The sequence below is a fragment of the Octopus bimaculoides genome, chromosome 6 (assembly GCF_001194135.2).
Source record: "Octopus bimaculoides isolate UCB-OBI-ISO-001 chromosome 6, ASM119413v2, whole genome shotgun sequence".
NCBI classification, from domain to species: domain Eukaryota; kingdom Metazoa; phylum Mollusca; class Cephalopoda; order Octopoda; family Octopodidae; genus Octopus; species Octopus bimaculoides.
In genome coordinates, this window is record NC_068986.1 from 3044361 (window position 1) to 3060855 (window position 16495).

The 16495-nt window shown below is 35.5% G+C and overlaps 1 protein-coding gene across 3 annotated transcripts in view; it reads right to left on the reverse strand.

The window, feature by feature from the left end:
- Positions 1-238: 238 nt before the first annotated feature.
- Positions 239-16495, reverse strand: part of LOC106875299 (N-chimaerin) — a 139133-nt gene continuing 122876 nt past the window's right edge. For all 3 annotated transcript variants that reach the window (XM_052968552.1, XM_052968553.1, XM_052968551.1), the window contains 6 exons: positions 16137-16221; positions 7325-7498; positions 6381-6458; positions 5183-5320; positions 3210-3321; positions 239-908 (listed from right to left, as the gene is read on the reverse strand). In XM_052968552.1, the coding sequence (XP_052824512.1) occupies positions 740-908; positions 3210-3321; positions 5183-5320; positions 6381-6458; positions 7325-7498; positions 16137-16221 (756 nt within the window). In that variant the 3' untranslated portion in view covers positions 239-739. The remainder of the gene's footprint in view (positions 909-3209; positions 3322-5182; positions 5321-6380; positions 6459-7324; positions 7499-16136; positions 16222-16495) is intronic.

Sequence of the window (16495 nt, forward strand, 5' to 3'; positions counted from 1 at the left end):
TACATATATATACATATACATATATATATATATATATACATATATATATAGGCGTAGTGTGTATGTGTGTATATTTGTATGTATGTAAACTGTTTTCAGTGCACGTCATTATGTATATGATTATGATTCAAAGCAAATTGTCACAAGTTTTATGTTTCCATAAGGAAATGAATATTTTTAAAAAAAGCAATAAAAAATTGATTTAGGATTATCTTAAAAAGGTGTTTTACTTTGTTGATTTCTTTCTTTCTTTTCTTTTTTTTTTCTCATATTTTTGGGATATATTTTTTTTTCCAATTTTTTCTGTTTTTTTTTTTTTTCTTGAAGCAGTATTATCAAAATTTAAATTTACATTAGGATATTGGTGTGGATTATCTGCTCAACAGTTTGGGATTAAAACGTTTGTTTGATGTTTTGGGATTTTTATATATGCCTATTATATTGGGGTTTGATGTTGAAAACTTAGGACATGAGTGAGTGTGGAAAGGGGTAAACAGGATATGGGAAGGGGGGAAATGACAAAATTTGGCCCCAATTTCAGTAAAGGAAAAGTAAATTTGAAGACCGAATGAATTGGAAAGGAAATTTGTACAGTTCGGTCTTCTTGTGTTGCTATGGACACAGCAACTGCGGAAGAGGTTTTCTTTTTCTTTTTATTATTATTATTCTTTTTTCTTTCTGGCAGTAGTGTGTGGTGGGCATGTTTGTGTATGCATATGTGTGATTGAATGTCAACAGTTCACCGTAAAAGTTCTTTTTGATTAGAGAGGATAAGTTCTGTAACTGTTTGCTCCAGCTTGACAGCCATAAGGCTAGCTGTGGCATCTGGTGATCTCATCAATGTTGGAGCAAATACTATGGCAAGATTCTCTGGACTCATCATGTTTTTACTTTGTTGTTCAATCACTCTGTTTGGTCAAGAGAGAAAGAAAGAAAGAGAAATAATGTTAGATCATCATTAAACAATGTCATCATTTACAGAATGAACTTATATAATTCAGGCAGAGCTGTGCACTAACGAGTTTGTTTCCTGACCACATGGTTTCAGGTGGTACCTCGGGTAAGTGTCTTCTACTATGGCCTTGGGCCGATCATAGCCTTATGGGTGGATTAGGCAGACAGAAACTGAAAGAAGCCCGTCTTATATATATATTTGTGTGTGTGTGTTTGTGTCCCATCTCAGTTTGATAACTGGTGTAAGTGTGTTTACATCTTCTGTAACTTAGCAGTTTGACAAAAGAAACCAATAGAATAAGTACCAGGCTTAAAAAAAAAGAATAAATACTAGGGTCAATTAGTTTGATAAAAATTCCTCCTGGCGATGCCACAGCATGGCCACAGTTTAATGACTGAAACCAGTAAAAGAATTCAGTTGAAAATAGAATTACAGTTTCACATAATTGAATTAAATTTTGGCTGGAGGCCAGCAATTTTAAGGGGAGGGGGTAAGCCAATTACATTGACCTTAGTGTTCAACTGGCATTTATTTTATTGACCCTGGAAGGATAAAAAGTAAAGTTAATCTCAGCTGAATTTGAACTCAGAGTGTAAAGAACCAAGAGAAATGCCAAGAAGCATTTTGTCTGACAATTCTAACAGCTTGCTGCTTTCATCATCATCATCATCGTTTAACGTCCACTTTCCATGCTAGCATGGGTTGGACGATTTGACTGAGGACTGGTGAAACCGGATGGCAACACCAGGCTCCAGTCTGATTTGGCAGAGTTTCTACAGCTGGATGCACTTCCTAACGCCAACCACTCAGAGAGTGTAGTGGGTGCTTTTACGTGCCACCTGCACGAAGGCCATAATAATAATAATGATAATGATTGATGATGATGATGATTCATTCTGGTTTTGGCCAAGTGCCAGCAATTTTAAAAGGTGGAGGTAAGTCAATTACATAGATCCCAGTACTTAGCTTGGTATTATATTTTATCAACCCCAAGGGGATGAAAGCCAAAGTTGGCCTCAGTTGAATTTGAACTCAGAACATAAAGAGACGAAGAAATGCTGCTAAGCATTTTGTTTTACATGCTAATGATTCTGCCAGCTCCCTACACAAGATAATGATGATGATGATGATAATAATAATAATAATAATGGTTTCAAACTCTGGTACAAAATACAAATACTATCACATTCTTAATGTTGTAAACCAAGAAATTAATGCATAAAAAAATTATAGCCATAATGTAGAGAAAGAAAACAATTAGTAGCTCTGATAAAACTATTAATGATTAGTAGCGTTATTAGAACAAACATAATATAATGCATGAGCTAAAGAATTGGAATTAGAATTAATGAATAGCGTGTTTGTTGTGAATAAAATATTACATACAGAAAAAGATAAGGGAGATAACTCCGATATTTAATAAAAATTCAATGTCATCAGGGAAGAAGCTTAAGTGGGAAGAGTGGGTACGATCTCCTCTTGCATAATGTTTCTCTGAATGGTTACATATGTCTGTGAGCATTCTGAATATCCTATTTAATGTGGATTTAATGTAGAAAGCCTTAAAACTGCAGTGTTTGTGTTGAGAAGGAATCTCATATAGACATATAGTGCTAAAAAAGCACAGACGTGTGTTAGTAACAGATGTAAAGCATCCAGCAACAGCAGTGGTGGTGGTGGTGGTGGGATTGCTAATTCTGGATTTGTGTGTGTTTGCACATCGTCAGTAGCAAGTATCCACTGTCAAAATCACATGCTTAGATAAATTTAGCTTCTAGTGATATATAAAAAACAGTGATTAACAAATTACTGGTGATACAAATTGCAAACAGGCTAGGTATCATCATCATCATCATCATCATCATCATCGTTTAACGTCCGCTTTCCATGCTAGCATGGGTTGGACGATTTGACTGAGGACTGGTGGACCAGGTGGCTACACCAGGCTCCAATCTGATTTGGCAGAGTTTCTACAGCTGAGCCATGGAGAAATATAACCTTACTTGAAGACAGGTAAGGGTTAGTAACAGAAAGAGCATCAGCCATAGAAAATCTGCCTCAATAAACTCTGTACCACCCATGCATGCAAGCATGGAAAAGTGGATGTTAAGTGATGATAATAGTATGCTGATGTATGTTTAATCCATATGTAATGTAATTATCAAATATAGACATCAACACTCATTAACTATAGGAACTCATTATTCGTTACTCATTAGCTGTAGGAAATAATAAACAGAAGAAATGAACTTACCGATCGAGATGAGCCATTAAATATTTTAGAGTTTGGTAATGAGCTGGTTGTAACAAATGTAAAGCTTCTTTGATCATTTGCAGTTTTTCTTTTTCTTTCAACCCAGGTTTTTCTAGAAATTAAACAAACAGCACAATGATTAAGATATTTCTCTTTTTTTTTTTATTAATTTATCCAGGATAACAAACTCAACATTTTTTCTCTTCTGGCTCTTGTTGTAAAGTCTAGTTTATTGTTGCTTTTTTTTTAGTTCTAGGTTGACTTCTCAACCATAGTTATAAACTTCAATTGTTTTTTATTTTTTATTTTTACTAGCATGGTGTATCTTGGATTACAGTATTCAAAGATGTTCTTCCTTATTGAAAACTGCAGGCTATGATTTGATAGAAATTTAGCTGCTATTTCAAAGAACTCTTTGAATCACTTAAAAGCTTACTATTCAACTTACTGAATAGTAGTGGTTGTTGCTGTTGTTTAAGCCCTAGATCAGCTCTGAAGACATGCCTGCTCATAACTACTCCAACTTTCTGTAAATCTAGGACCACATTAAACAAGGCATCCTTCATTTTTTAAAGACACCATTGGAGTGATATGAAAAAATTTAGCTGCTATTTCAAACAGGTCAAACAACCACACAGAGAATTCCCTGAGTATAAGTTACACTTGCTGTGAACAGAACAAATTACAACCTGATGTGTTCCTGCGTGATGAGGTAAGACAGCTCTTATTTAACCTTAGAGTTAGCCCTGACAGAACAGACAGACCCATGATAAAATCCCTTTCCAGCCAACACTGTACTGTATTTTCTTCAGCAATGATATTAAACAACCAACATTAATAAATGTGCCTTTCTACAAAAGATTACACATGATTTGAGAGATATTTGGCTACTATTTCTGATAGGTTGAGCAAAAGAAATGCATTTTAACAATGAAAATTAATTTCTTTCATCAATTAGTTAGGTAGAAGAACAGTGCCCATGACTCTTTCCAGAACCTCTGAGACTGACAAAAAGATATTCTTCAACCTGAGACCTGCCCAAATACTTGCAACAGAGTGGATTCTTCTACTGAATCCACTATGCAGTGTTGTTAAACCAGGCAGCAGAATAAACCCACCAACCACTTATGGCACAGTAGAATTTGAAGTCACAATGCAAAAAGCCAAAATAAATATCACAAGGATAATGTGCTGGTGTTGGCGCTGGTTTAAGGCTCTTGAAGCGGTAGATGTACTTCCAGCCATTGAACTCATTCTGATAGTTAACACTGTTTTTTTTTTGAAGTTCATTAAGCTTTTTAAAGAATTTTCTTTAAATGGTTTTGAGATTTCTTAAAAAAAAAAAACTTTTCACATTCCCTTGTCATGTTCTTAACTTCTTTTAACTTTATTTAACTTCTCTTAATTTATTCAGTTACAGTATTTCATCTGCCTCTTTTACCTTCCTAACCTCTCCTACTAACAACATTACCCTCTTGTCTTACTATGCTAAATATCACAAGGCATACCATTCAATGCCGAAAATCTTTCTACCAGTCCACCCCATTAGACTGGCACTTTTGACCCCCATTTGAAACCCCTCACCTTGCCAGAAGGATAAAAGGCAAAACCAATCTTGGTGAGATTTGAAATCACAACACAAAGAGCCAGAATAACTACAAGGCATCCCATCTGACACTTTGACGATTCTGCTAATTTCTAGCCTCAAATTTGATCTGACTGAGTTCTTGAAAGGACAGAGTCTAAGAAAGGGGAAGGGCAATCTTTTTTGAGAAGCAGACTGCATGAGGAGACATGGCTCATCATCAAACAAGCAACACTACTAAAAACATTCAAAGTAGTTCAGCAAGCTGCAGTTTGCTCATAACTAAATCTAAGAGAAAGCTGTGGTGCCATCCAAACTAAGGTGGAACTAGAATGGATGGTGGAGAAAATGGCAATGATAATAAAGGAGTAAATGGAATAATACATACGGACAGCCTCTAGTAGCTTTGGATATGATTCGAAAGAAATAAGTGGAATGGGCAGTAATCGGAAATATAACTTTAACACACTGGTCAGTGTGTTCACATCTTCAAGTCGTGATTCACTAATATCAGTATTTTCACCATCTGGGAAAGAAAGGTAAAAAAAAAAAAAAAAAAAAAAAAGAGAGAAAGAGGAAGAAAAAATTAATTAGTATTTATTTAAAGCAATTTTACAAAATTTTCAATTTAAAAATATTTTACAGCCAAATGTCTTTTCTAATAACCATTTCACTAATTATTTATATCTATATATTCTAAGTGAAAAGAAATGTTAAGGCACAGACACACACACGGTGAACTTCTTTCAGTAAATGTCTACCAAATCCACTCATAAGGCTTTATCAACCGTCTTTCCAACAACAACCTCGGACACCTTTTTGAATTCCATATATCTAACACCCATGGACATGCTTACAAAAACAGCAGAGGACCCATGACTTTCAGAAACATTTTTTTCACACTCAGAATTGGTAGAGCATGGAATAAACTACCAGCATCAGTTATCTGTTAGGACAATACATCCTTCAGGACTTCAATTCTTCCTGAAATTCACCAATATAAAACCAGATGCTCTTTTTCTTTCTTTTCTTTATTTATTTCCAATGATTCATTCATTGTTTACTTTCCAGTCGTTTTGTGCATTATTCTGTTACTGTTCATGCACTTTTGGCTACTTTTTCAAGATGAGTTGTAGTGGACCTGGGTACTGTATACAATAAGTTCGTTATTATTACTATAATTCGAAATAATTCAAATTGATGGGAAAATTGAAAATGCAATGTTGAGAAGAAAATTATATAGGTATGGATTTGTGTTCTATTTGCAGCCACTTAGCTTCAGGTTCAGTCTCACTACAAGGTACCTTCAGTGACCAATGCCCTGTGAGTGAATCCAGATGGAAACTGAGTAGAAGCTTATAGTATGTGCGTGTGTGTGTGCATGCGTGCATCTTTGTGTTTGCTTCTTACCTCCTTACGTCTGATGTTGGTTTATTTACATCCTTGTAACTGAGCAATTTGGCGAAAACAGATTAACAAACTAAGTAGCCCCAACTTGACTGACTATAAACCATTCAAGGCAGTGCTCCAACATAGACACAGTGCAATGATTGTAAACACGAAAAGAGTAAAAGAGCAATGCTCACCTCTATCAAATTCCATGCGAACAGCTTCTATGTCGTCATGGAAACCTGCTACTCTGTACATTCCTTCAAAATCTACACCTATAATATTCAAAAGCAAACAATACACATTAGTAATCAAATACAAAAGAGCTTAAAACTAGTGTTAATTAATTTACATGCATTTCATGGCCAATAAGTTAATACAGTTAATAAGATGACATCATAACAGTTTCCATTCCTGGTGCAAGCTTTTACACATCACTGTCATTGTTAATGGCTTAGAAAAGTATGAATAGGGCTACATTTCACTTCTCTGTGTTTTAAATCAGACACTGTGTGTCAAATATAAAAAAAAAGACCCAAAAGTTAAATATTATATGTGTGTGCGAGTGTAAAATTTATTGACTGACATACATATAGGACAAAAGAGAAAGTTCATATATATATATATATATATATATATATATATATACATGTAATGGGTGCTTTTACATGCCACTGCCACAGGTGTCATTTGCGTGACACTGACACCTGCCACAACTGTGATTTTACTTGGTTTGATAGGTCTTCTTTTCAAGCATGACATAATGGCAAAGGTCCGAGTCATTGCCTCTGTGAAGCCCAGCACTCAAAAGGAGCTTTTCATGTGCCACACACACACCCATGCCAGCATAGAAGGCAGACATTAAACGATGATGATGATGATGATGATGATGATATATATGCATGAATGGTTGAATAAACTTAATTAATAAGAAATAATTGCAGCAATTTAATAACCAAGGGAAAGAAAAAAACTCATCTAGTGTCTATTGCAGAGGTAGGAAATTCAGAAAGTGTGTGTGTGTGTGTATATATATATATATATATATATATATACACACACACACACATATACAGGAAGTAATCATTTTATTGCAGAGAAATTAAGAAAAAATGGTTAAATTAATATTAGAATTACTTACCTCTGTGTTCAATTTCTTTGATACATTTTTCCACCACAATAGGAATTGGTGTATTTTGAGCTTTAACAACTGTTGTCAAATCGGCGCCAAACAGTCTTTTAACATATTTCATGTCCGGCATGCAGTCATTTGGGACTCTTTCAGAACACTTTTTATGTGCTTCAAACCCACAGTCTGTAATAAAAAAAAAAAAACCCCAATATTATCAAAATCAAAACAAATTGTGAAGCAAACTTCTTTACCACACATCCACATCATCTCAGAGGCTCCATACTAGACTTTATGACAGAGGTCTTATTTTGTTCGCTATTTTCTTTTCCAATGTGATTACAAATTGCTTGCTACTATATGAACAAGTTAACCACCACAGCCTGTTACTGGAACTTGTATTTCCATGTATTTCCAATCACACTGCATATGTTTTTTTTGCATTTTTACAATGTTTCATAATTAAACTTTAATGTTTAGCACTCATATTATTTAAATATCCACAAAACCATGTCAAAGAAACAAAATAAAATATTTTCTCAAATTATGGAAATGTACCACTGGTGGTGTGTGTGTGGCGATTGTATGAAGTTTGTGATGAACCATTGGTGGTGCATGTGGCAATTAACATGTTAATATATAAGTGGCTATGCATTCTGCAAATATATGTACTGTTAACATAACTCTTATGTAGAATCTGCATGTTAAGGTGCATGACAACGCTGTACCATCAAAATCACAGGTACAAACGAACCAACAAACTTGTATAAAGTTTTTGTCAACCCCATGATTTGTACTATCCACCTGAAGCTGGATATGTCCTTAAAGAGAGAACTTAATTGAACACTAAGTTAGCAAAGCATTTCTAGCAAGTATCTTGTGTATTTCGTACTGTGTCAGCAGAGCTGTGGTGCCATATCTGGTAAGTTGTCTTTACTGGACAACAGAATTAATTTTCACCAACAAATCAGTGACCAATATGCTACAGATCAACATGTGTACTCCCGAATTGGTAGGATTTGATTTTCACATATGCTGCAACTTGATGAACATTCCGTTCTACACATGTTGCTATATATGAAACAGATTGTTCTAGATCCTTCAGCTAGTCTCAATGAAAGACAAAGCTTAATTAAACTGTGGTACCCTTTCACCTTTGCAGAACTAACAATCCTGATTTATCAGGATTACAAACACACACACACAGACAGGGTTTCTATCGCCTTAAATTTCTCTTTTGCTTTTTGAAAAAAGAAGTCTGAAACTTAGATATTCTATATTCATTTCAGTAATTTTTCTCAAACATTACTTTAATATTTCATTCCTGTTTTTGTCTTTCCTGTTATTTTTAACTACTTTTACATCTCTCTCTCTTTCTCTCACACACGCACACACACACACACACACACACACACAATCAAATTGCAGACTTTGGATGTTACAATCCATACACAGGACATATTTCCCAGGTGTCAATGCATCATAATTTGATACAAGTTCCCTAGTTTTTACAACCACCACAGAAACTAGGGACTTATGAGAGAAAAGCTTTATATTACCTAGAACAACAAAGATCAGTGTGTGTCTGTGGGTAATGTAAGTATGTGTGTGTATATATACACGTACACACACAAAGCAAGATGGTTGGCAACAAGATTGCATTACAGTTGGGTGAAAGTGTTCCCACTTAGCATAAATCCTTCATTTCCAGACTAATATTCCTCAGCAACCAGCAAGTTACCCAGTTTTCCTTCAAACTACAAACTAAACATTAAACTACCTGAATATCACAATCATCATGTGACAAACAAGACACTTGACTGATAATTCAAGGCCTCAAGGAAGGAGCCTTTATCTACCAACTAAAATAGTATCAACACATGTTACCCATCAACTAAACTAAAATTAATCACTCATAACTAAAAGTCTGAAAACAAGTATGGACATTTTGGACAAACTTATGAATATGCTCTGGACAGGAAAAGGGTTAAAAAAAGTAATTAAAATTATAGATAAATAAAACTATGAAATACAACCTGTGCTAAAAGCTACAGAAATTAGCTGTTAAAAAAACACAAAAAAACTGCATTTTCTCAAAATATCTGAAGGCGCAGGAGTGGCTGTGTGGTAAGTAGCTTGCTTACCAACCACATGGTTCCGGGTTCAGTCCCACTGCGTGGCACCTTGGGCAAGTGTCTTCTACTATAGCCTCGGGCCGACCAATGCCTTATGAGTGGATTTGGTAGACGGAAACTGAAAGAAGCCCGTCGTATATATGTATATATATATATGTGTGTGTGTATATGTTTGTGTCTGTTTGCCCCCCCCCCCACATCGCTTGACAACTGATGGTAGTGTGTTTACATCCCCATAACTTAGCAGTTCGGCAAAAGAGATTGATAGAATAAGTACTAGGCTTCCAAAGAATAAGTCCTGGAGTTGATTTGCTTGACTAAAGGCGGTGCACCAGCATGGCCGCAGTCAAATGACTGAAACAAGTAAAAGAGTAAGCATTTTCTACTTAGTTAACCTTCAAAGCTTCTTTGTCTAGGAATCAACACAAATTAAATATCTAGCATCAAAGAATACCATGGTATCTGTTATATTTAAATCTGTTTATTAATTTAAAATTTAATCATAATGAGAGAAAACATGTATTAAGTAACAAATCAAGACTGACTTCCTTTTCTTTTCCATTAATTTCGGTTGCTAATATATAATTATTTTAATGAGTTGCTGGCATGTAATTACTTGAGTAAGTCACTTTGACAAAACTTATTTTTTCCATTTGATTAAAAGTGTATTACTTATAATTGTGACTAGTTTTATTAAGTTTTTCCTTACATCGTAGTATCAAAGGCTTTTGAAATCTTGATCAATGTGAAGTAATTTATATATACATATACATTATACACACACATGCATATATACATATATACATATATACATTATATACATATACATTATACACACACATGCATGCACACACGTGAGTAAGCATGTAAGTGTATGTATATAAAACACACACACACACACACACACATACATACATACATACAGATATATCTACATATGCACACAGACACATTCTTTAATCCTGTTGCTATGAGGAAACATACACAGTGCACTCTATACAGTGCTTGGTATCAAGAAAGGTATCTAGCCATGGAAATCATACCAAAATTAGAAAAGTACACACAATACGTCCTCTATATGTATGTGTGTGTATGTTTGTGTGTCTGTGTTTGTCCCCCAAGCATCGCTTGGCAACCGATACTGGTGTGTTTACATCCCCGTAACTTAGCGGTTCGGCAAAAGAGACCGATAGAATAAGTACTAGGCTTCCAAAGAATAAGTCCTGGGGTCAATTTGCTCGACTAAAAGGTGGTGCTCCAGCATGGCCGCAGTCAAATGACTGAAACAAGTAAAAGAGTAAGAGAGAGAGAGAGAGAGAGAGAGACCCAACAAGAATGGCAGTAAATCCAAATAAAAACAGACTCAGGACTGACTTGTTAGACCTCTACTAGCATGGAAGATGGACATAGGATGATGATGACGGTACAAATATTTATTAATAAAAGAACTACACAGTAATGGAATAAAGAAAAACCCTCAATGTTAGAATTGTAGACATGTTGCCAACACTTGCACTATTATGCAAATTAGAGCAGGCCAATGGGGTTCTGTCTGTGTGTGCATATACTACATACAACTATAAGCCATTATGCTGTTGTGGACAGAATTGAGTAACTGAACTCTGATAAGCAATTAAATATAAAGTAATTAGCTTGAGCCTTTAGCATTTAAACCGAACATATCCAGCCAAAATAATCTATCTGTTTTATCTTCAAACTGACCATATCTAGCCTATTATACCTACCCTACAATGTCATTCTGGAAAGAAGCAGTCACATCATTGAAATCTCAAAGCTACAAGGTAATGTCTGTCTAATTCAAACCAATCATCATCATCATCATTTAACGTCTGTTTTCCATGCTGGCATGGGTTGGAAACTTAGAGTGAGAACGGGTAAGCTGAAGAGCTGCACCAGGTTTCAGTATGAATAGATAAACATTACATTCGACATTGACAGCCGGATGCTAAAGGGTTAAGCTTTTTTTCCTGATCACTAAGGGTGGGAGGAAAACATGTGATTAACCAGTGTCTTCATTTTCACTCAGCTATTTTATAAACACACACACACATATATGTATATATATATATATATATAATAATATATATATATATATAATAATTTTCCTGAAGAAGTGCCAAATGTCAAAATCCAATGGACCAGTCACTGGATAAGTTTGGCACAGAAATGTTAACATAGAGTGGTGAATAAATCGATATATCGAGTTTGAAGTCTCTGTCTCTTTTGAATATGAAAATTTAAAAGTTAAAAACCTTATAATATATATATATATATATATATATATATATATAGAGAGAGAGAGAGAGAGAGAGAGAGACACACATTTACACACACACACATACAGTATGGCAGTGGATTTGTTGCTAAGCAATGAGGATTTAATTGTTTGATCAACTGAATTACCTGCTACTGTATATTAATGTGCAAGTGGTTAAGCAGTCTAAAAATATATGTACTCTTAACATAATTATCAGGCAGAATTAGTATAACATGATGCATGACATGGATGTACCTTGCGAATTACAGGTGAAATCCACTTGACTGACTTCTATACAGTTTCTGTCAACCTGATTTCACTTTCAAGGCTATAGAAAATGACATTTGCTCAAGATACCATGCAGCAGGATTGAACCTGGGATCTTATGGTCATGAAGCAACTTCTCAATTCAACCTAGCTGCACTTACGCATGTGATATATATTAAGTGGCTGGTTGACAGAGTCATTAGGACAGCAGCTAGAATGTGATGCAATATGTGCTTTGGTTCTGTGTGAACTGAGTTCAGAACCTAACACGGTCAGCTTTGATCCTTTTGGGGTTGGTAAATAAAGTACCAGCCCCATCCTGGTGCAGCCCTTTCTCCCTGCCCTCTCTTCCCGTTCTGGATGTTCTGCTGGATTGAGTGTAGCAGATGGTTTGAGAGGGTACTTGAGGCTGCTCATAACTTCATGGACACCTAAAACCATTCATGATAGCATCACACAAGCTTATAACATGCCCTCTTTAATTGTGTGTACTGGTTGAAATATGCATACATGTGTATGAAAACCACAAAGATTTTTGATCATTGTAACTTGTGACAGTATTGACTCCACCTTTCGTGTTTATAACTCATCCTTCCCACTCCAAGAGAAGACAAACAAGTTTAAATGCCAAAAGATCATGACATTCACCTAGCTAAGTAGAATCAGCTTTGGCACAGTTACAATACTACAGGTCTAAGTCAATAGTAAGACTAATGACCTAGCAGCAAATAGATTTGGCAATTAATGCATAAAGTAAATTGTGTAAGACACTACAAAATCCCACATAGTTTTAGGAAATGGTCACATTTGAATGCTTTTGATGACAGGCCTTCTCATTCAGAATTGACTAAAAGCTAAACAACATCAGATTGTTTACAAAGTGATGAGGCTAATGTTAGAAATAGCAGCTATATCTCCTTCCTATGAAACCCAAATGTCTTAGAAAAGGGAAGAATATACAAGAGAAAGTAGTCCAAATATCTTTTTTATATTCCCATCAAGACCACAATTCTTGTTTTCTACTCATCTAGCATGACAAAGGACAAATTGTTTTAAGCATTGATACCACAAGGCTTAGGTAGAAACTCTGTAAGATGTACCCAGTGTAAGCTATGGACACATAAGAGGTGCAGCAATATCAAAGGAAAGCTAACTGTGAAGATAGTGTTTGTGTGTGGCAGATGCTCAGGAGCAATAAACACTGAAAATGTGCAGAGAACAACTTCTGCCACATTCCTGGGAGAAAAATTAGAAGTAGCTGATAGCTTCCGTTACCTAGGTGACCAAGTCAGTAGCGGGGGAGGGTGTGCTGAAAGTGTAGCTGCTAGAATAAGAATAGCCTGGGTAAAGTTCAGAGAGCTCTTAGCTCTACTGGTGACAAAGGGCCTCTCACTCAGAGTAAAAGGCAGACTGTATGATGCATGTTTACGAACAGCCATGCTACATAGCAGTGAAACATGAGCCATAACAGCTGAGGACATTGCAAAGAATGAAGCCAGCATGCTTCGCTGGATGTGTATTGACAGAGTGTAAGTACCTCGAGAGAAAAGTTGGTCCTAAGAAGTATCAGATGTTGTGTGCAAGGCATGTAACCAGGCCACTTATGCGTATCATTCCGTCATTAGACACTAAACTCTGCTTGCAAAGACCTGTTGAGGCAAGTGAAATCAAAATCGAAATCAAATTCTATGATAGGCATCCGTGCTAGTGGAGTGCTAAGAGCACCATCCGAGCGTGATCATTGCCAGAGCAGCTGACTGGCTTCCGTCTACATTTTAACTTCTCAAATGCCATGATTAAAGTTCATTCAATGCACTTTATTAAGTGACTAGTGACAGAGAGGGCATCTGGTCATAGAAACCAAGCCAAAATGAAACTTTCAAGTGAAATGTGATCTTCCAATGTATACCAGCAAACAAAGTAGTCATAAAATAATGATTATATATATATATATAAAATTTCATGTGCAAAAAAACTACAATTAAGTTTAAGGCATAAAAATATCATGGGATTTCAGTATCCAGAGTCATAGGAGAGAGAATACCTGATGATACTGTTATGAATCACAAGTCAGAACACTAATTTGTAGGGAAGATTTCTTGTTGAATTGGTACTTTATTATCAACATCAGAAAGATTATAGATAAAACATTAACCTATGTAGGATTTGAAATTAGATCAACAAGAGTCATACAGTGATTGTATTTTCTCTGCAATTCTACCATTTCCCATACTTCAAATTTTCGCAACTCCAACAATAATTCTATATGAATTCTAAATTGTAGTAATCTAAATTAACATGCAAAGTATTGAAAAATAAATAGTCATCAATAAATTATAGAAGAAATTCCAACGTTAGAATCAAGATCAGAGATTAATTCATCAGCTGAGGCCTCCATTTAAAACATGACTATACAACAATAGACGGTACCTAATTCAAATTATCCATTGAGGAAGAAGTAAAGTAAAATCCAGGGGAGAAAACTCTGCTGTGCATTCCTATTTCATTCTTCAGGCCACAGCAAGCTAGGAGATTACATGTTAACCATACAGTGTTGGCTGCGTGGTAAGAAATTTGCTTCTTAAGCACATGACTTGGGTTCAGTCCCATTCCGTAGCTTCTATAATAGTACTGGGTCAACCAAAGCTTTGTGAGTAGATTTGGGAGACAGAAACTGAAAGAAGCCCATTTTGTGTGTGTGTGTGTGTGTGTATTAGTATCTCACTGCCTTGACCTCATGTGATAGTTGTAAGAGAGTGTCACCATCAGGCAAGCAGTGTCCTTTATTGCCAATCTTCCCTGTGAACATGTTTGGTCATAGGGAAATATTACTTTACATGGAAACAGGTAAGGGTTGGCAACAGGAAAAGGATCCAGCCATTAAAAATACACCTAAATAGATTCCATACAAATATGGAAAAGTGAGCTTCAGAATGACGATGATGAAGTTCTTATTGTTTACATCAGCTAACCTTTGCACAAAGATTAAGGAATAAAGTTTACGATATAAGTTTGGGTATCATGAAGTGAGATGTGAATTTCGGGTGCTTAACACTCTTCTCTTCAATTCTCCCCACCCCCACCCCCAAAAAAGAGTTCTACTTCAAACATTAGAATTCCTTCCAGCAGTGCAACACTTTAGGCAAGTGCCTCCTGTTATATCTAATGTCTTGAGAGGAATTCTAAGGACAGAAACTGGAAACAGCCTGTTGTGCGGGTGTTATTGTGTGTGCACATATATGCACTTATATATCATCATCATTGTCATTTAACGCCCATTCACAATGCTAGCATAAATTGGAAGGTTTAACAGGGGCTGGTTAGGCAGAAGACTGCACCAGGCTTCACTGTCTGTTTTGGCAGGATTTTTTTTACAACTAGATGCCCTTCCTAACACCAACCACTTTACACATACATATATAAGCATATGAGATACAGACAAACAGACAGACAGCAGATGGATATAGATTTGTGCATGACCTGTCATGTCTTGACATGTGTGATGATTGTAAACGTAATGACAAACAGTGTTGTTTGCAATCCTCTCAAAAACATGTCCAGGCTGTTTGTTATTCATTAAACTAAGGAAAATGTTACCTTATATAGGGGTTGGTAACAGGAGGAGTGTCCAACTATAGAAAGATCTGCTTTAACCAAGTTACTGTCTAACCCATACAAGTATGGAAACATGGACATTAACAGGATAATGTTAACTAGTATGCATAGCAGCATGGACTAGCTTAGTTTTAGTTAAGCATTTATCTAGTTTTAGTTAAGCATAGAGATGGCAGATATTTTCCAGTAATGAGGTCTGAACCAGCAACCGTTTGGCTGGTAGTCCAACAACTTAATGACCAGGATATCTGCAACTCTCCCACAATATGATGTAACCGGTAATAGTTTATATTGAAAGGGTTTCTGGCTCAACAAGGTAAAAGAAGATGCTACATTAGTGTAATTAATGAAGATCTTTACAGGTTGTAAAACAATACATATTTCAACAGAAATATGGTACCAAAAGGGTTAATATATTCTAAACAAAACAATGGTACGCTCTAAACTTCCTGGCATATATTTAGGAGAAATAAAATCTTTACAAATGAACAGACAAGAAACATGGACATTAACAGATCTGGTTGTTTACCTTGGCACTTAACTCCTTGAGCAATTAGTCCCCACATAAAGTTGGCACAGTAATCACACCAGTGTAGTCCAATAAAATTTTGCACCTGAAATAAGTAAAGAAAAAAATTTCTTTTTTTTTACAAAACTGTCAAAATGGATTGATGGTGTTATTGACGGAATAAAAAATAAAAAAAAGTGGGGAAAAAATATTAAATTAAAACAAACTATGATAAGTAAATTCATAAGCTATAAAACTCTATCTACTGAAAATTAATTGGTAATAATCTATACTAAAGATTGTATATAATTACTGAACATATGCATACAAATGTGTATGCACAACACAAACACATATATAATGAAGTATTTAATTATATA